The following is a 21,761-nucleotide window of genomic DNA, read 5'->3' as shown; positions in this document are numbered from 1 at the left end:
GCAGTATCGTGGGGGCTATTGAGCCTATGGCACATCTGGATTTTATAACTGGGTCTAAAGTATTGATAAGAACACATGGTTATATAAGGGAGGCGAGGAAACAGCCAACAGCTGAGATGCGACAAAATTAAAGTGCAGGGGGCGCTTGTGGTGCTGGCGGGCTCCTTGCCACGTTTCCCATTGACTTTCAACTGGACAAGGAAGGTCACCAACAAGGTGTTTAGAGCAATCTCCACAAATTGTTGGACTGAGGCTTGATAATCTCCAAGGCTTTAATGGATCTCAGATCTGTTTACCAAGTGAGTGCACCTTACAAAGTCATTTGGCAATTGTTTTACCCTCTAACACAATAATAGAACTGGAATTGGCTTTTTGATCAATGACATCAGTGGTTAAGTTGATATATTCAATAAGCACGACAACCTTGAGCCTCATAGAATTATTGTGTGTGGGTTTCAGTGTGTGTGTGTGTGTTTGCACTATACTCTTGAATCGTACAAAGGAATTCATAATCTCATACAGGAGACAGTTTTAATTGTTGCCTCAATATCACATTTAATTGCTTCTCTTTAGCAAATCCATACTGTAAACATGTATTTATACAACAAAGAGCACTATTGTACTGTATGTTTATCTCAAACTTTGCAGACGGCTCTTTATTTCATTTAAAGTAAAACTAAAAGCAGAGGGTAGAGTAAATTCAAATAGTGAGGCGGATACAGAGAGTTTTCTGCGCTGACTTGTCATGTGTGAGAATAATTGAATTTTTTACTAAGGCTGAGCAAAGGAAGCAGCGAGTTTGAGGAGGAAAAAGGAACCCTGGTCTGTCTGCCTGGGAGTTGATCTGAGGGCTGTAATGTTTCCTCTGGTCTACTCTCAGGCATTAATGGTTGAATGGATAGGATTGGACATGCCTGAAGACTCAACCAGCCTCCAGTTTCCCTCCCAGCAAAGCTCAACAGCCTGCATCTTAAGCTCAAATAAGCACTGTGGTCACTGCCCTCCCGATAATTTGAACAACTCCCAAGTGGAAAACCCCTTTCTCATTTGTAGCTCATTTATCAGATAGTTATGCGGTTTGCTCCAATGAGAGACAAACAGGAGGACCAGTCTTAAATAATTTCACTTCAGCAGCAACAAATGAGATGCTAATATAGACTTTATTTGAAGACCCAACTAATTAGGTTATTGCCTATAAGACTGCAGGAGTTCAGACTCTCAAGCTGACACAATGAAAGGCCAGAGGAGTGAACACTATGGTTTTACAAGTCTTTAACAAGGGCTACTTATGACTTGTTATGCCGCATAGCAGCTCAAATGCATTTGTGAAATATCCAGTCTTTGGACAGGATTCTTTTATATTCTTCTATTTCTTTGTCATCTTAATTTCACTGCAGCAGTATCCATAATTCACAGTGATTTTCTCGGCCTCCTTGTCTTTCCCATGTGAAAAAAGTTAAGAGATGGATTCCCCCTAAGTTTCATGAAGTGTCTGATTCTCAGGCGAACAATGAGAACATTATTACAAGACTTGGCACAGAAAAGCCTCAAAGGCCTTGGCACAAAAGCCTGTACAAATTGAGAAGATAGAAGTGCAAACTCATTAGCTTACCAGGTTTCCAATCACAGCATTTTTTTATGTGCTGGATGTCTCAGTCTGCGGCGCTCTCATCAGATGAGAGCCACTTTGCATGACTTCAAAGGATGTAGGCCTGCCTCAGAACTTTTGGCTGATGTTTCCAGCGTTGATGTGCTCTCTGAGAACATGTATGCCAAAGCATGTTTCACCTTAGAAACTCCTGTGACATCTTGCCCTCTTCATGGTAGGAGACGTGCAGGAAATGCTGCATTGTTATTTATGACTACTTGTTGTTCTGGGTCTGTTTTATGCTTTTGCTAGTGTGACAAATTTCCCTCACCACACTTTTTTCAAGCACTTTTGAGAGCGTGAATCTATCAGATATTTCCCAAATGGCATGCAGCACAGCTCACAAACAATACTTGACTGAGTTTAGGGGAATCTCATATGAATCAGGCAGTTTGATCTCTCTTCAGCGTGCACTAATTCTGTGTGGCAAATTTGAAAAGGCCAAATTTGACATAGCAAGGTGTCTGAGCCTTCTTTGTATTTGCCTTCAGTATACCTTTAATATCACATACTGTCACTGTGTGCATAACAAAGTAGCATTTGATGACATAAACATCACAAATGTTGTGGAGAAAATAAAAGAAACGCTCTTTGTCATGCAAATGAAGACACTTCTGGCTTTTCACATCTGAGCCTATTTGCTATTTACTCTTCTGCTGGCTGGCTCTGTGCCCCTGCTGTATCAAGTCTTTAATCTGCAGTTTGAATATTATGATCGCACTACATCCTGGATTCATTTACGTAAGTGACTGGATTCAAAACTGCAGCACATACATTCATTGCACCCCAGCTATCAATGTGCTCCACTTTTAATCGTCCCCCCGGGTGCACCATATGGGAGATGTAAAAAGATGTACTGCTGTCATTCTTGCTTCTGTCTGTTTTTTTTTAATGTGCTGCCTTGCACGATGATGGTATAGGTAAGATATTACCCTATTATCCCATTAAAACTCCATACCTCCGAATCTGCAGCGTTCATTTTCAGACAGCTCGTCTCCTGCTGCACCATTTTCATCCTGTTCAGAGAGAAGCGCCTCTGTGATGCTGCACTACCATCTGCTGGGGAACCTGCAGGCAGAGTGAGTCACAGCAACTGCCCTTCCTCCTCTCTCTCTCTCTCTCTCCCTCTCTCTCTCTCTCTCTAACAGAGATTGATTTCTCTGTCTGTCACTGATGACATTGTACGACTGCTGTGTTTAAATTAGCACCAGGCTGATAAGAGAATTGAAATGAATCAAATCTCCCTGGACTTAAAATCTTACAGTTCATTGACAAAAATATATTGAGGTGCTGTAGCAGTTACAAAAGCCTCACTGATATGGCTTAAAACTGACAATGACCCACGACAGCTCCCATTTGTGATTGGACTGTTTGTCTGGCAGGCTACAAGAGGAGAGAGCTTGACTCTGTGCACAGCCAATAACCGCAGCTGTTTGACTCTTCTAAAAGGCAGCATAACACATTATGTAATGCAATTATGCATCAAAATTAATAGCAGGCAAATGTGCAGGCAACCAGCCAGCTGTGATGGGTTTATATAACTGCCAGAAATTTACAAATAAAAAGAAATTAAAGAAAAAAAAGTGGGCAGCCTTTTTGAACTGAAGGAGACTTGCAGAAACATACAGGTGCACAAGAGCCATCAGGTGTGCTTCTGTTCATGTGGTCTGCTTTCAGACAGCTTAACAAATTGCTTGACATCATATAATGTAATATTGTTTCCAGTATGTAACATTGTTAATCTGTGTAGTTTGGCTTATATTCAGGTGCCTGTATATGGAGTTCAATCACTGGTGAAAGTGCTCTCACAGATTCATTGAATTAAGCCTGCATGCATAAAGAAGATGGAGAATAGCTGTGAGCAATTTGTGTGTACAATTTACATAATGCCTTTAATTTCTGTACATGCACTATTACACTAAAGGATAGTTCAATCAGCAGACTATAGACAGTGTGTGTGTGTGTGTGTGTGTGTGTGATGTACACACAGATAGAGGATCACTAAAACAAATATGTTAACAACAAATGTTACATAAATTAACACACATTATTCCAAAGCGTGGCTGGTGTTCTTAAGAGGGGGGTCACAGCGACATGCTCTGTGACAAATACAGACGTCTGTAATAAGCAAACACGAATCCTCTCCAAGAGCTGCAAGCAGGACCAGCTGTGACAGAGTTTCATTATGTCCAATAAAAACATCCTCTTTGAGCTGAGAAATCTCTTTTCTTTTTTTCTCCCTTATTGACTCTTGTGAGTTTATCTTCAGCCATTTGGGATGGAGACGCTAAAGTTGCAGGTCTCACACATGCACAGGCACACAGACTGTTCAAGGTGAGGACAGCATCCTGCTGGGACCAGTAACAGCTGCATACTCGAGTAAAAATTTCATTCTGTAGGTACACGTTAAAGTGTATCGATTCATGTATGTCCGGCGTTGATATGCTCCCTGGTTAGTGCTGTGAACAGTGATCACGCCCCCTTTAGAAGATAAACAGTCTCTGCTGCCACCTAGAGGTGATGCACTCAGCTCTGCAGGTTTATTTATCTTTCCATAAAACATCAAGAATATTTTCTACTCACAGACCTGCAGCAAGTGCTCCCCCGCCCTTCCCCCTAAATGTTTATGGCAGAATATTAATGCAATCTGATGCGGTGAATCTACCCAGTTATTCATGCTTGCCTTGAAGAAGAAGTAAAACTAGGATTTTAAGTCTCTCATGGGCAGGTTTTTATTTTCACTCAGCTCCTGAAGGCAGATGGAGTTCGTATGCACGTGCCATGGGGAAATGACTTGCAATCTAAACAGCTGTAAATTTCAGCAGCATGGCAGGTTCGGCCTATGTCAAGATTTTATAACTTAGATTGATTGAAAATATATGTGACTGACTGACTGACTCCACTCAATGGATCTGTAAAAAGAAAAGCAGCATGGAGGAGCGTGGGTCGTAAAGACGGTCGAAAAGATGATAGATAAAGGCGGGTTCACTGGGGGCTGAAAGGGCTGCTGCCAGCTGAGGCTGAGAAATCTGACTGTGCTTGCGATTTTGGAACTGCGCACACAGAACATTTTAGTTCTCTGTTTATCTCCAGGAATATAACACATGGTGAATCACCTTTATTTTTGGCCTGCTGGGCCTGCACAGCTTGCAGACTACCACTGATATGCCCAGCTACTCATTCACTTAAAGTCGTAGGCATTTCTTTGTGCAAACATCATCTGCAACATGTGCAGGTTAAGGAGAAGGTATTTTTTTTGATTTCCACGATTCAGAATCAAAATAAACTGCAGCCAAGGATGAAATCTGTTTTCTTCAAAGTGCTGTTCCAGTCAATGCAGTAAAGGGGGTATTTGTTAAATGGATTGGAAAACCAAGTCTGTAAAGCTTCAACACTGGACCCTTATTAGCGCCAAACAGCAAGACCCTCTAATTCAAATAATGTAAACCTACTGAGAGATAACTACACACAGTGCTGTTCATTAACATGCTTAACTGGACACATTTTCACAACAGAGGGGAGCCAATCAGGACTAAACCCAACTGTGATGTGTTTACAGGAGTAATCTGAGCAAGACTGAATTACAAACCCAGCAAACTGGACGACTGCACAGGACCTCCAAGGGCCCCAAAAGCACCAGGTTCACTCCAAGTCATTTTTATCTGAATTTGCTTATTAAAGAAATTCTCCACCCTCGATCCTGAGGGCCTTGGTCTAAAGAGGGTCTTTCTTTCCAGTGTTTTAGTTTAATGTCAACTTGGAAAAATGGTCTGCAACTGTGTAGCATCTTTTAACCTGATTTTAAAAAGGTTGTACTGTTTCTCATTGAGATTCACACACCAGGTGCTTCCTGACATTTGAAGCAAGTAAGAGTTTAGTGTTTTGCTCAAGGACACCTTGACACCTGGAGGGACTGGGACTCAAACCACCAGCATCTTGACAGGTTAGCAAATAGCACATCAGTACATTTCTGGGTATCTCCCAGGACCAACCAAACTGTCAGCTCATTGGGTCCTAAAGCAGATTCTGTCTAACACATTAGGAGACAATCTGCTGTTTTTGAAGCAGGTCCAAAGAGATTTCTCCTGCAATTTAAAACATGATGATGAGCCTTGGGTCCATTACTAACAGCCACAGACAAAAGAAAGAAGAAAACCTCAGTTCTCTGGAGGGCTCTGAGAGGGCTGTCAGTGAGCAGCATTATACAAGAGCCTACTATGTTGATCTATTGAAATGGGAATACAAAATGGCTGCTAGACTTATTGTGTAAGTTTTAGAGAGGACTGTGTTTTAAAACTGAAGTTGCTGGATTTCTGATCTTAACCTTTAGATGACAGATCCTTCTGTGCCACTGACTAAAAAAACTAAAACTAAAAACTAAACATTTTGAATATATTGTGAACTTTATTCAAACCTCCCAGCACAGTGCGTACCCTGCTCCAGCTTACTCTTAGTTTATATGTGGTGAGGTATGATGGGAACTTGTGTGTCTTGTCATGCTTGCCTGAGTGACAGGTCGTAAATCTTTTAATCCATTTTAGCACTGGTCCCACAGTCATTAGTCACCCAGACGTGGTGTGAAAGGTGTGAAATCTGTTTGCAATACCAGACTAAATGTAACTGTTAACACCTCAGCACAATCTGTGCTGACATTAAAAAATAAACCTTAAAATTCTCAGAGCAGAAAACAATGGTGCCTGGAAGCCATTTCTGACGAATCAGGATGACTGCTATTATCTATATCAGACTAATACTAACTGTGAGAATTGGTTTTTTGAAGTGCAGGAGTTTTTAATTTTTATTCTTTCTTTTTAACCAAATAACACTTGACACGTGGCACAAATTGTTAAAGGGAACCAACATAAAAGGTTTAAGATGTACATTTAAGATGTAATAACTCTCCAGATTTGTCAATTTTCAAGATAACTTTGAGCTTGAAAAAGAAAGAGTAAAAAAAACTGCAAAAACTGTCAGCCTGACTGAAAGAGATGTAACTGCAGTTTATCAACAGTGTGTGAAAACAGCTGTGAAAGACACGCTGAGAGCAGCTGAGAGAGCCCTCTCACACTTTCTTTCTTTCTTTAGACTAATGATGTTTTTTCAACAGTAAAATTCTATTTTTAAAAAATAAAATAGGACTTGCTCTGTTTGTCTTCTGTAAAACATGATTTTATGTATGTATGTGGTATTTATTTATTTATTTATTTAATAATTATTGTTGTTAGAGCTAATGTAAAACTGTTTGTTGTAGGTCCAGACAAAACAATATTATAAATAGAACACACTTTAGTAGTGATAGCTTTAATGTCCTTTAAATGAAACAGCTTGTGCAAACCAGAAACTCTTCCAGGAATGGATTTAATTAATTAAATGAACCTTATTATTATTATTATTATTATTGTTATTGTTATTGTTATTGTTATTGTTATTGTTATTGTTATTGTTATTATTTTAACAAAATAACAAACTAAATAAAGTTTGTTATTTTTACTAGGATGAATGTAATATTTAAATATAACACAAAATGTTTGGCATGCTATTTGCACAAACCACCACAAGAGGGCAGATGTGGCTTACATTACAAACAGTTCAGTGAGAAGAATTCATGTAGTGCACTACTTGAACATTAAAACTAACATGAACTGTAGTTAATCTGGGTTTTCTGTCAACGTGCTGATATGAGAGTGTGAGGGGATTTTTTGATCTGTTGTTATTTTGCACCACATCATGCTGGACTGTGTAATTTTAGCTGAGGCAGATCAGCACCATGGACAGTGACTGACTTCAGGACCATGGACAGCGCCAGACTGGGACTGTGTGGATGTACAGGCTCACAGAGCAGATTACAGGAGTGTAATTTAGATCATGCACAATATAAAAAAATAAGATAAGATGAAGGAACCAGCGCCGTGCTGAAGCCACAGTCTGCACACACATGCTCCCAGACAGCGAATGAGACACTCATCTAGGTACAGTATCTGGGATTTCCTCCTACTGGAGGGGGTGTTGGGGGAAGAGCAGGGATGATTTCGCAATCAGCCCCCATTACACAGAGGATTACGTCACTGCATATACGTCATACAGGGGGTAAATGGGAGGGGGTGATGTATTTAACCCTGTAAATCGGCTCAGTAAAAGGTGGGTGGACGTGGCTTACACAGCGACGCCATCTGAACACAGTTCCCTGTGTTGTTCTGCTTTAATCTCAGTGAATCATCTCGACAGGGCCGGAAGGAATGGTCTAAGAAAATCGTGATTCCATCTGAGGTCATCCTCTGCTCTGATTGGCTGAGGGGGGCTTGCTTCGGTCGTAAAATATCATAGAAAACTCACACGTGCATCCACTATTAGCAGCCTGATGTTTGTGGATTATTTAAATTCAAAAGTATGTTTTATTTGAGGCATCATAACTTTCCATATAACTAATTTAATGGTCAAAAAAATGAACACATTACACAGCCTTATGTAGCTCAATGTTGAATCAGTCCACCCCCATTTCTCACACAAAGTGGTATCTTCCCCATACAAGGCTTGTGTTTGGTCATTGCTGCTCTTAGCATGGCATTATTGGCACATTACACTGGAGTCAGATGATTGGTTGTAAACGCCTCCACTCCATAATTTTACTACTACATTAGATTAAACATTTTTTAATAAGTATAACATTTAAATGGGACCTCTGAAATTAAATTTTATATAAAGTATCATGTTTAAACATGATAGAGGCAATTTTCAGCGCAGGTTTGTGTGATGTGAGTTCAGTGATAGAACACAGTACATCGAGGAAACCTGCATGGATAAAATGTATAGTAGCAAACAAGTGGATGTATCAAGCTTTGCAAGCAAAACTCAGCTTTAGTTTGTTTTTTGTTTTTTTTTATAATTCCATCTGTCCGAGTAAGATCTAAGATGGGGTGCATAACAAACCGCGACTTATGTAGGCTAAAGAAGGGGTTTCAGCTTTACTAAAATATGATAAACTTGTACTTGTAAAATGTTTGAACTAATAAACACAGGGACCATGTCTTTCTTGCGTCGCTGTTCTCTATATTGCATTTATTCACTTTAATGTAATGTTTAATTTCCCTCTCATGGTGTAACCACTGCATCAGAAAAGAGGGGGAAGAGATGACGTGGCGTGGCTCTGTTAAACTAATTTTCCTTGCTGTTACGTTTGATGTAGGTTGATCAATAGTGGAGGGATCCAAAAGGGGAGGGGAGGAGGAGAGGAGGAGGAGAGGAACGGGGCGGGAGGGGAGGGGGGGACGTGATAGTCTCAACCGCACTGTGAAGGGGGCCGTCCCTGTTGGTGGAGATCAGCCCGAGGAAGGCCCACCTAGTGATCATTTGAAGATATCTACCATTTAGACGATAGTTTGACTTGAGTGTGCGCCTGAATCATAAGGGGACAAGTCGAAGGCTATTTGTAAATAGGTAAGGACGCCTTTTTTTATTTCCTCGCTTGCATTCAATTGTTATTACATTGTATTTTTGGAAAGCATTCAGAGGTCACCACCATTTGAGGAGCATGTATGTGAGCGTCGTCATTGAAGGTGCTGGTTTGCCTTAAAGTAATGGAGAAGCTCCACATCCCCAAATATATATAGCTCCTTGCTTCCAGTTTGATAGTGGGTGAAGGATTCAGCGTGTAAACGTGAGAATCACGCGACACCGTAAATTAGTGCACATTATGGATGTTGCAGACTTGACCTGAACCATCCAGGATGGTGCTCTGAAGGAGTGGTGTGTAATATTTGGTAAACCATTTGTCTGCAGCTCATAGTCTGTTTTATCATGTTTCCTGCGTGTGAACGAACAGCCTTAATATGACTTAATTCAACGTTAAAGCGCGATGCGTGCAGATATGACACTGTACATCCTTCCCTTCCCCCAGCCAGCATCGTAACGTAGATCCTATGATAAAAATGCCACCTTCTAGTAATAATATGCTGTTGAGCTCCTATAAAAAAAAGGCCTGGCGCAGTCCTGTCACCTCGCAGCCACTGAGAGTAGCATTACAGACGAGCAATAATTAATGAGCGCCTTCACAATTAACCATTTCAATGAAATCTTTTTTTTTCTGCCTTTAAATATTTCATGCATTGACGAAGTCGTGAAAAGCGGGCTGAATGCATGAGTGAACAGAAGGTTTTTACTACAGCCTGATGGCTGGGCTGCAGCTGTCACGATCTGCCACAGGAGGCGGTGCTGCCTGCATTTATCATAACGTATGCTCCCATATTAGACAGAAATCCATGCATACAAATAAAATAATGACTGCTCAGTATTAATAATATAAGATAATAACTGTGATATAAATAAGCTTAGAGCCACAGCAGCATGCAGTGATGATCTCTAACAGCTCATGTATGTATATATGTGGTCCATCTCTCCACAGTAGCACGGCCAAGATGGATGTGTTAATGAAAGGTTTGTCTAAAGCAAAAGAGGGAATGGCTGTGGCCGCAGAGAAGACCAAGGAAGGAGTTGCAGTTGCGGCTGAAAAGACCAAGGAAGGAGTGATGTTTGTAGGTAAGATGATCACAAATCTCTGCAGTTTATTTACATGCAAATCACACACAGGCCCAGATCATGCAGCAGCAAGCAAGCAGGCAATAAGCAGAGAGGATAGATGTATGTTTTATGGTAGCATTTATTCGGAGACAAATGGTCAAACTATACAATATCTCCATTTACTGTGCTGGAATAAAAGCTGAATCCCTATTGGCTCATACATGAAAGAAACCAGTACTATTAATCACAGTGCAGTAAGCAGACAATATTACAGTTGTGCATAGGAGTCATTATGTAGCAGAAGTAAAAATGGCTGATTTATGGCATGATAAAGGACAACCGAGTGCTCCTCTTTGAGGAAGTGGATAGATTTCATTATAGCAGCAGCCATTCAGTTGATCAATATATTGCAGGCTGTACTGTATTTGAATATACAGCTTTCTTACCCACCATATCATAATCAGCTATATAGTATATGCTATACATTTCAGTGGAACAGCAGGAGTTCCTGCTGCAGCAGGTTGCGGGGTTATATTGATGAGGATGATGTGATATGAGAAGGCTGAATGTCCTTGTGCCCTCTCGCCTGACTTGCCTGGGCTACAGGCAGGAGATGGAAACAAGCATGGGGGTGGGGCAGCAGGATGGTGGGAGCAGTTCATGCCACATGTCTGTGCGTTGGACAGCAGCAGGAGGTGACCCGTAGTCAGACAACACAGACTAAAGGCTTCAGCTCTTTTTGTGCAGGCTAGTTTGAAATGGATCACCGCCAAGCAAAGAAATATGATCATTATTGCGATCTATATCACTTGACTTGGATATTTATTTAGGTAGATATGTGACGTGGAGGTTAAAGGACTCCTGGGACACGGTTAGAGAAGCAAAAGTCACAGGCGAAGCTGAAGAATATTGTTTTAGTCAAAAACAGATCAGATGTCACACAGTTGTCACTTTCTGCTCCAGCTGCTGTTCAGCTTTACTCGTACATCCAGTGCTATGCATAATTTAACTATGATGTTTGTTGCCGGGCAGCAATGCAAGATTATATTTTAATGGTGTGAAATATTTTTGAAAAAATGACATTTACACAAAAACTATATTGTAATTATTTCTGATAAGTTGTAAAACTTTGATATCAATAATTTTTATTGTCCATCACTCATCAAGGTCTTTTTCATCATTATGCAGTCTATAAAAGGAGAAATAGAGGGTTCTGAGTGTCCACCATGACGTCTTCAGACATCTTTTTTTGTTTAACCATCAATCATCAAAAAGCCAAATATTTCCTGTGTACAGTTACATAAGACAAGGAAAGCAGCAAATCCTCCTGCAAAGATTGAGAGGATGGAAAAAGCTGATGTCTGACATTTCTCTGAACACTGTGATGCAGTTATAGACTTGGTGGCAATTCAATAAACTGATTAATCTACCATCTATCTGTTGCAGCTCCAGTTGTGTTATTCTATTATTTGTTTGAGCGACTACAAACAGTATCTTCATAGTTTTTGGTGGTAAATGTTGTTCACTGTCAGTCAGAGGGCTGCAGACTTGACAGTTGTTGGAGGGCCTAGATTTCCAGTGGCACCCCTTCTGGTTGTTGTGCAGTCACCAGCCTGTACCACTGATTCTGCAACACATTCAAGAGAATTCAGCAGAAGTTTTCCATCATTCCTACATTTCAGGGGAATCTCATTATCCAATATATTTAGCACAGTGTCCTTGTCATTCATCAGCAAAACCAAACATGTCAGCCTGTAGTCAAAACACACGCTGGCTCATTTGCGTCCTGTCCATGTTACAGAAGGAGGAAACGGATCATTTCCGTAACATCTCAGTGCCTCTGTGTTGCTGCTTGTTGAGCATGGTGGTGCCCTAGAAAGCTGTGTATGATATGCTTGAAGGCCCCTCTTGGAGGAGGGGTAAGAGTGATCTGATAGGCCTACGGCCCACCTTTTGACAGCTGCTGCTGCTACTGGAAGCCACCCACCCAGCTGAGTGAAGCAGTCAGCCTGAGTAAGGCAGGGGCAGGAGGAAATGAGAAAACACAACTGCGTACCATTTAATGTCACAGCTAACAGGCTAATAGGCTACACAGAATGTGTTTCATTCATTCTATCATGTGTCATTTGTATAGCTAAATTTACATGATAATTTGCAAAAGAACATCTACAGCAGGGCAAATCTCAGTGTTTCAGTTAAATGATTCATAGCAACAATTTGACAGCTGTAGTTTCTAGTAGAAAATAACATCACTGTGTGTTTTGGGTGCATCCAGTCTTTTTTCACTTAAGGAAACAAGTGGTTTACTTTTAGTACACTTTATTTAATGTAGTTTTTTTTGCTCAGATACTTTATTTTTTATCACAGGAAAACATCATTTGTCATTGTCAATTGTAAAAATTAACACTTTTATAGCTCTCAGAATTCAGAGACCATTTGTGTTACTGTAGACGATGTGCGGTAGCTGCTTAAATGGAGGCATCTCTTATGTTTCGCCTTTTGTAGAGTTCTGTACTTCATCCCTATTGTATCTCTCCTCAGTTTGCTTTTAAAGGCCCTCAGGGACCAATAAGGCATGGGACTGCTGTACACTAGAAAGGATGACCGGGCTTTAGTGATCAGAACCAGGAGGCACATACTAGATTGCCCAAACAGCTTAATGGAGTGCAGGGTAGATGGATGATCCTGCCAAAGGTCAGAACATCAAATGATTTCCTGGTTGTGGTTTGAATCAGTGTCAGGGTTTCATAGCTTCACAGTACATGAAGAAGAAGAAGCCCAAGTATTGTTTTTTCCTACATTACAACTGATATTTCATTACTTACATGTAAAGCAAGAGGTCGGCAGTGACTTAGTCTTAAGACTTGTAAAATCATCAAGAGCAGGAACACTGGATCCAATGAAGTGCTTTGGTGAGCAGCAAAACCACCTAAAACCACCTCCATCACAGAACGAAAGTCGTTACATCACTGTCTTCAAAGCCACAAGAATCCATTGACAAAGACACTAATGTTACCACCTAGAAGTGGGGAGTTGCTGTCTGCTTGTTGTAACTCGTGTCTTTTTTCCCTCATTCAGGTAACAAGGCCATGGACAGCGTGGGGACGGGTGAGTTTTCTGTCTGCTTGTCAAGTTTCAGCATCTTCACCATTTCTAGTACAGCGGCAATCAGGGGCACCGATTCATGATTCTGCTGATGGGTGCTTGCTGTGTCGGAGTCTGGTCGCTGGATATTTTGGGTATTTTTATCACAAATTTGTCCATTTTGTTGGCTAAATCAACCACTCACTGGCAGTTTACCTGACTTCACAATGCAATACGTTTATAGGCAAGGAGGGAGTGGTAATTAGCAATACAATGACAAGTGTAGGCTGGCAATCAGCTCCCACCCCGAAGCACCCACGGAATCTGCGCCTATAGTGGCAACTGCAAAGTTCATTGGGGCAATAGGGCAGTGCTGTGTGTGTTGTTGTGGGGGGAGAAATGTAAGAGGCCATTATGTGCAACAATCAATTTAGAAGAGGATGTGCATGCTTTTAATCAGTCTGCACAATCAGTTGAGATAGTGTTACATCCTTATGTGTGTGCAGTGGCTGAGAAGACCACTGGAGCCATGGGGAACATCGCCGCTGCCACTGGCCTGGTGAAGAAGGACGAGTTCCCAACTGACATGAACGTATGTACTGTACATCATTACAGTGTAACACATCTATTTACACTCACAATATACAGAGTTTAGGGTTTATAGTGCTTGTATATCTAATAATCAGCTGTATTATATTTTACCTAAAGCTAAAAATGATGTCCCCAGGTTGCCTGTTTTTTCCTTCCCTCAGTCCAGAAAAAAATCAGAAAGTAAAAAATGATGTAATGTAAAGTCTGTGTCCAAGAACTACCCAAGCTTACTAACAATGCAACAACTAATTGTTATTCTTCCTGGGGCCTATTTATGTTTGCACATGTGCCTGACAACAAATCCACTTACAGCTGGCACAGGAGTGGTGTTCATTCAGGCCTGGACAGGATCCTGGTTGTCACAGAGCCAGGTTGAGACAGATCTTGTAAATCTGCAGGTTGTTCCAAAAAACGAATTAGAAGTGTGTGTTCATATACTATTCTGCTGTCAGTACAAACACACAAAGATCAAAACTTCTGATGGACAGTTTTAATACAGGTCAACCGGAAAAAAAAAATCACATTAAAAGCGAATACTCCAAGGTCTTATTTTATTGATGGAGTTTAGTTCACAGCCTATTTCACTGTTCAACAGCCGGAGGACCTGAACAATCTCTCTGTGGTATCAGCTCTCTTAAACATTGTGTTATAGAGGTAAAGAAAACAACCTTTTTTCTTCTGTTTTCTTTACCTTGAGTGACCTGCTCCTTTTCTGTCAGCCTGTTGACATTTTGCCTGCCTCTGTCAGTCAGACAGTGAAGTCTTCATCCTGTCCTTTAAGCCTTCATCCCTCAGAGTTGGACCCTCTCCACTGACTCGCTAATCTAGTAAATCTGACAGCCCGCTCTAATAGGCTTCTCCAAGGCACTATCTCAGTGATAAAACTCCTCATTTCAACACCCTGACAACAGACTGTTAAAGTGTTGACACTGCAATCCAATGTGCAGAGGATACTTTGTGGTCTGGCCTTTGCTTTGACTGGGCTGCACATCCATCTGTTAATGTTGCACTTAAATTTTCATTTATGCCGAACAATTTAACATAAAGTTTTATAGACTTGAGCCTTGAACTAAATGTAGAAAATAAATGTGAACCAATCAGGCACAAAACTTGTCTTTCCCCTCTGCAACCTTTAAAGGTTCACTTTTTCTCTGGATCCATCTGATTAGGTGTGTCTTTGTGGTCCATTTGTGCAGCCTCTTAGACCATGCTAATCATACTGGTGGGCTTACAGCTATAACACTTGCTTGATACACACACAGGATTATGGTCCACTCTTCTGCGACCTAATTGACTTGATTAGTGCTGGGTTTAAAAATAAGTGTGGTGTGACCCACTTGCTTTGTTTTGAGGGCTTGTAGGGGCAGGTGCAGCAATAATTGAGCTCTGTCTGTTGCAGGAAGCCCTCAGAGGGAGATACTGTAGGGAGATACATCTGTGGTTAAGGCTTAGTCTTTGAGATGTTCAGACACATCCAAGTTAAAATAACAATGTCCTGCTTTGTGTTATCAGTAAAAGCAATGCAAACATTAGAAGCAACAGGTCAGCAACAGCAACAAGGTCTCACTACTGTAAATAATTTCTGAACCTTAAAATGTGTGTTTATCTGCAGCTAAAAAATAGTCCCCACCAGATAAGGACTGTTGTAGCTTGATGGGTGTTGTATTAGGTCATTATTGATCCCCTTTGTTTGAAACTGAAAGTCATTTTTAAAGTAGAAAAAACATGCTTTGGGCACGGGGCCACATAAACTGAGAGACTAGTGACACATCAGTGTGAGGTGATCACTGTACCAACCTCTGCATCTTAGCATGTTAGAGATCTTAGATGTCCCACTGAGGCTGATAGAAATCAGTGGATATAGTGAAAGTCATTCACCAGAGACGAAAAAAGTTACAGTTTGTGGAATAGTAAACATGAATAACAACTCACACTACTGTTGTTATGGTGTTTCTAGATTCACAGATAGGTCAACACCAGGATGAAAAAATTGATCTCTTCCAATTTGTATCCAAAGAAATTACATACACATTTTAAAAAGTGCAAAAACACCATGCTGATATATCATTCCTGGGACTTCCAATCATAATTTAAAGATTAGGTTAAAACTCTAATACTGTAACACTGTTCTTCAAATCGTTCCTTTTGTCATCTCTCTGTCTCCCTCTCTCTTCTTCTGTAGCCTGAGGAGTACGGGCAGGAGGCCATGGAGGGCCAGGGAGAGGCAATGCTGGAGCCAGAAGGAGAGACATATGATGAGAGCCAGGTAATCAGCCTACACGACAAGCGCTATATGGAAGCGTCTTAGCATTTAAATTGAACTATATGCTTATCTAGTAGATGTGTAGTGCGTGTTATGCGATAGCCTGTAGAACCTCGGCGGACCTCGAGCAGAGACGAGTCCATTCATTTACAGTAGATTGAGGCTCATCAGCGTTCCCGAGCTCTGCGTGGCTACACATTTTAGCTGGATTACATTTCAATAGCACTCCACACTTGCCCTCCACTTCTGTCCCACACAAACACTACAGCTCAGGCTGAGGTAATGTGCCTTTTCCCTGGAAATAAAAACAGAGGGCTTAACAAGCCAATTGCCGCACGGAGTACAGTGAATATAGCACCACCTACCTACACTGGGTGTGTGTTGGTGTGTGTGTGTGTGCACGGAGGAAGAATGTGTGTCTGACACAGATGGTTATTTTTGGATTTTGGCTGTCAGGGGCGAGACGAACCGTGCAGAACTGAAGGCTTTGAGAAAAGATTTGAAATAGCTTTGATAGTATATAAAAATACCACTCATTAATGTTGAGAGGGTGGGTTTACTGGTAATAATTTAAAAGACTGCACTGATTGTAGCTTTAAACCTGAGACGTCTTCTCAAGAATATTCAGAATCAGCTTCAGCAGGAAGATTAAACTGGTATTTATTATTATTATTATTATATTTGCTTGATCTGCAATAATATTTGATGTATTCAGTGCATTTGCTTGTATTCCCCATCAGGGAGCTGTTGCATTAATCAATGAAAGAAATAAAAATGACATAATCCAAATTAGTTAATTTCTCAGCAGCAGTAGCCTGTACTGTCCTTGTCCTCCTCCATCTCTTTCCTCCATCTCTCTCTCCTACTCCTACGCATCTCTCTCCCCTCCCCCATCCCTTGCTACACCACCGATGTACAAGCTCTGCCTGAATGGGTGTGGTGATGACGCTCTCTGCCTCCATGCATTGTGGGTAATGTCAGGGTCTCCCTGCATTGCTGTCAATATGGAGTCTGTGTGCTGCAGGGTGAATCATGTCTGCACAGAGAGAGAGAAAAAAAAAACATGCCGTCACTATCTTGTGTTTTTATGTGAACACATCAGATGACTTCAGAACATCGGAGTGTTTTTTTTTTTTTTTCATCATCACGTGTAGATGGTGGAGGCGTGTAGAGAGCGCTCATGACACGTCCTTTCAGGCTGGCACAGGCTTGTGCTGCCCTCTGCAGACTGGACAGTTGCACTGCAACAGCTGGAGGGAGTTCAGCTGTCATGGAGTGACATCATTACCTTCAGCTCAGAGCCACCATCAGCTCTCATGTTTTTGTTTTTTTACTAAAATGAGAGTTAAAGAACATTTTATTTAAATCAAAGACTAATTTGTTGAGTTTGACTTGTTTCTTCTCTGTGGTGCTGTGTCTTATAATTTTTTTTTTTTCTAGGAGAGCCAGGACTACGAGCCAGAAGCGTAAATGCATCAGTCCGTGTCACCATCCAACCAGCAGCACAATAATATTTCTAATAATAACAAGGACAAATGCTGAAACTATTACAATTATATCCCCGTTGCAAAAAAAACTACAAAAAAGACAAGCATTCCCACTGAAAAATGTTCTTCCTTCAAGACAAATCTTTTATTATTATATATTGTAAATGTCATGTTATTAATGTAATGTGTTGGGTGTAGGTATTTACTGAGATGTAGGATTTGTCCTCTCAGTCTCATTTCCTTGATTCCCTCCCAATGAAATGAGACCAGAGCCAGGGCTTGTGACTTTGTACTTGTGTGTATCTGTAGTTAGAAATATGTGCAATAGATGTTCATCATCTTCCAATGAGACATTGGGAGTGGAAAAAATAAATATGACCGGTTGCAAGCAGATATGAATACAATAATATCCTCTTAAGTGTCGACAATGCCTGTTTGTGGGTTTTTTCTTTTTTCTTTTTTTTGCATTTCTTTGAAAATTCTGTTTTTGAAGTAAGAGTTTTTTACATCTGTATCTTTACAGTTGCTTGTGAAATCATTCCAGTAAAGTATCTGTTAGAAACGGTCAGAGTATACATGTTTGTGTGTGCGTGTGTTTGTGTGTACTGAAGATTTTAACGAGTCAATATATTATGTCTTGGAATCATAATGGTTGTCATATCAATATGTGCTTTAAATTGCAGGACTTGTCAATATAAAGGTTTATGTGTTAAGCCAGACATACAAATCCACTGTAAATAAAAAGTAAAAAAAATATAATAAAACAATCTTTAGTGTTATTTGATAATGTTTTAAACTCACTTTTGTTGAGTCTAAATAAGTCCTTGCATGTTTATCTTTTTTTTGCTCACTCTTGTCTGGGAGTTTGATTCCAGGATGTGTAAAAATCTGCTGAGAGGGCTCTGGCCTTGGCAGGATACTGCCATATTTGAAATGCCTGTCTGATCAGTCCCCTTTGGGTGGGTTTTGTCTGGGTTAATCCATCTGGAACGTGCAGGCTTGGTGGTGTTGCGCTCAAACAGAGGGTATTAAACAGACTCACCCACCACTGTTGGGTCAGACGGAGGTGTGGAGGCTGCAGGGACAAAAACAGGAGCCATGGCCTCGTTCAAGAAGTCCTTTGAGAGCCTGAAGGGGACGAGCCACTCAGCGGCAAAAGGAGTCACAGACACTGCAGGTACGGATCCTCAGCCATGAGATCAGACAGATTTGTCTGAGTTGGAGTTGTAGTGTTAAAAAAAATCAGACTTTTATCTCAGATCTTTGAAACTGTAATTTATATTAACAGCATAGATGTTAGTTTTAGCTTTGATGATAAGCCATGTGTTGCTTTAGTAAGTGGGTCATGTGTTTTCAGTGCAGGCTGCTCAAGAGGCTGTGCAGCAGGTGGCAGACTCCTCCAAAGAAACAGTCAACACAGGTAGAGTGCATTTCCCTTTGAGCTGTCATGGTGTTAGAATGCATTTATTTAGAGCACAGACAAAAGCTATTGGTCCGTTGTATGTCAATACAACAAGTCAGCAGTGGACATAAATCTGCAAGTGAGTGGGTTTTAAAGACTGAATCCTAGGAGTGTTACAGCAACAGAATGATCGCCATAATAAAAAAAAATGTACATATAAAACTCATATTTCATTTTGATAAGATGTGAGATGATTTGATGCCTAATTTCTTGAATGTTTATCTTCTGCTCTGACTTTTTGAAGCTGCTCAAGAAGCCAGCAAGCAGACTCAAGCAGCCATAGGAAAGGCTGCAGACAAGGCTGCAGACACCATCAAGGAGTTTGGACAAAAAGTGGAGACCAAATGATCCTAGAAGATCAATAGCTCCAGCTGAGCCAACTTGTCCGATCATCTATAATGTTGGGATGACAGTATGTGGCATCAGAACACCTGAAAAAAGATGATTATATATATATTCCTCTACACACAGCTAACATTCCACAGGAAATCTTTATAAATGGTCTTTTTTTTCTAATTATTTGTGATATCTGTTGCGATTATTTCAGGAAATAAACAACTACCAACGTCTTTCTCAGGTTCATAAAATGTGATATCCTGCCACATACAGTGATAGTGCCTCGAGAAGCTGCACTGCATCAGTGATGCATCCTGTTTTGTGCCCTCATGAGTGCACTCATCAATGAATCACCACGGTCATTATTACCAACACATTGCTGAGAAGATGGCCTTTGGCAGACTGATGGCTCCTGATGAGAGTGTGATCCGAGCTATCTACCTTGGTCCTCGCAGCTCACCTCCCTCCATCACACTACCATAGTTGCTAGGCAACAGAACTCTGTAGCAGCCTGGGATTGGTGGAGGCCTTTGAATTAATCGTGAGAATACTTTTGTCAGTACACCGTGTTCTGGCCAAGCTGCAGCCCACCGTTACAGTAAATCCGAGACAGAATCACAGAAATGAAAAGAAATATAAACATCCTCAGTCCCACACAATTCTAATACTCAAAACGAGCCAGATTACATAGGCTGTGGAGAAATATGTGAGAGGTTGGAGGGAGGGATGAAAGACTGTGTTTTACAAGTGTTGTGTTTGTGTGGGAGGCTCAGCTCTGCTTCCTTCAGGCTCCTTCAGCTGTAATTCTCTCTTGTGCTGTTGCAATAGAACACTCACTAATATTTCTCATATTTCCTCCACAAGCCCAGAGTCTGTGTTACTATTTTTGGGTTCTGACATGAATTTGTGATTATCTGTCTTCATGAAACAAAATGATTTTAAGCACATATCTTAATTATGTCTCATTTCTTTTGTGGTCAAACTAATGTGGCCTGCACAGACACACACATTACTGATTACATTAAAACATTGATCCCTTAAAAAAGAACAAAAAAGAAAAGAATCTTCAGCACAGCTCACGCTGCTCATTTGTTGGTAGCTCGAGAAGCTTTTATTACCAATTTAGCCTTCTGAAAAATTTCTCCATGAAAAGCCACTTCACCAGTTCACAGGTTTATCTCTCTGCACACACTTGCCATTGTGTTGCTATGAGAACCTGGAGTTAATTACTATGATTTAGTGATGATTAGAGAGCTGAACAGAGATTCTGTCATTACATTACCACTCACTGCCAGAACTAGACCGTGGTTTCCAGGGAAACTGGAAATGTGAAGCTTTTCAATAGACACAGCCACAGCCTAAAGAGCGAGGATTGCCTAAGAGAGATTCTTCTAGAGACAAACCTGTGGCCACTGCAATCAGTATCAATCAACAGGGGAGGTATACGGACAGATGTACGTTTGAAATTAATGCTGGGATTTGCAATGTTTGACCAAAATCTGAAGAATCAGAATTGTGGAGAGTCTTCAGTCTGACTGCTGAGGTACGTGATTAACTCGGGATTTTCACCAGTTTGTTTTACTGTGTTGTTTGTTTAGTTAAGATGTGACAGCTACTCTGGATTCCTGTGCATGCTTTTGGTGTTTAAATTAGCACTGAAAGACACGCTAATTTTTAGGGAGCAAAGCTTTGACTTCAAACAGTATCATGTATGAATGGAGTTGGATGAATGTGGAGATTTTAGTTACGATACCCTGCAAATTAGTGTGGAATATGGATGTAAACAGTTTCTAAGTCGTAGCACGGATTTAACTGGGCTACATGTGAGTGTTTGAATGACTGGCATCAATTTTGTATGACAGAATATTTTTCTAACAACAACAACCTGTTGTTTCATTTGTAGCTGATACCCAGACTCACTGATTACAGATTACCCGGTACACAAACACTGTGTCTGTGTTGTGTTATGTCTTGCAGGTAGCGTTACCACTTTAAAACAAAATGGGAAGTCTTAAGGATGAGATGAGAGGTCTCAGAGAGGATCACCAGTCTTGTGTGAAGATGGATGATGGAGGGCGTCCAGAAGGCTCAGATTGCAGCGCTGCACCTGAAGGACCACAACTACACACAAGTCAGGAGTCAACAACTCAAGAGGACTGTCAGACAAAACTGTCCAAATCCAAAGATCAAGGGCTTTCAGGAGTAGATTGTGGCAACACTGCGGACTGTAAGCAGACTGATGCCATGCCTCTGATCTCTGAAGCTGCAGCTACACAAAGCAATGCAACAAGCTCTGTCAACATAATGGTTGAGGGAGATACTGAAATTCACAGTGGAAAGTCAGACGCAGATCCGGACAGAGAAAAGGTTGCAGAC

At 40.9% G+C, this 21,761-nt stretch overlaps 1 protein-coding gene across 2 annotated transcripts; it reads left to right on the top strand.

Annotated features, from left to right (window-relative positions):
- The first annotated feature begins 8,941 nt into the window (after window positions 1-8,941).
- On the top strand, window positions 8,942-18,182 carry sncb (synuclein, beta). Of its 2 annotated transcripts, none has more exons than XM_028415765.1 (6): window positions 8,942-9,082; window positions 10,050-10,180; window positions 13,241-13,270; window positions 13,753-13,838; window positions 16,020-16,103; window positions 17,541-18,182. In XM_028415765.1, the coding sequence occupies exons 2-6, from the start codon at window positions 10,060-10,062 to the stop codon at window positions 17,568-17,570; spliced, it is 351 nt and encodes a 116-aa protein (XP_028271566.1). In that variant the 5' UTR covers window positions 8,942-9,082; window positions 10,050-10,059; the 3' UTR covers window positions 17,571-18,182. The 2 variants fall into 2 exon arrangements, with proteins under 2 accessions (XP_028271566.1, XP_028271565.1); XM_028415764.1 differs by having other exon boundaries at window positions 10,047-10,180; window positions 17,541-18,179.
- The last annotated feature ends 3,579 nt before the right edge of the window (window positions 18,183-21,761 follow it).

Source organism: Parambassis ranga, chromosome 10 (assembly GCF_900634625.1).
Source record: "Parambassis ranga chromosome 10, fParRan2.1, whole genome shotgun sequence".
Classification (NCBI taxonomy): Eukaryota; Metazoa; Chordata; class Actinopteri; family Ambassidae; genus Parambassis; species Parambassis ranga.
This window is presented reverse-complemented; position numbering and strand designations above follow the sequence as displayed.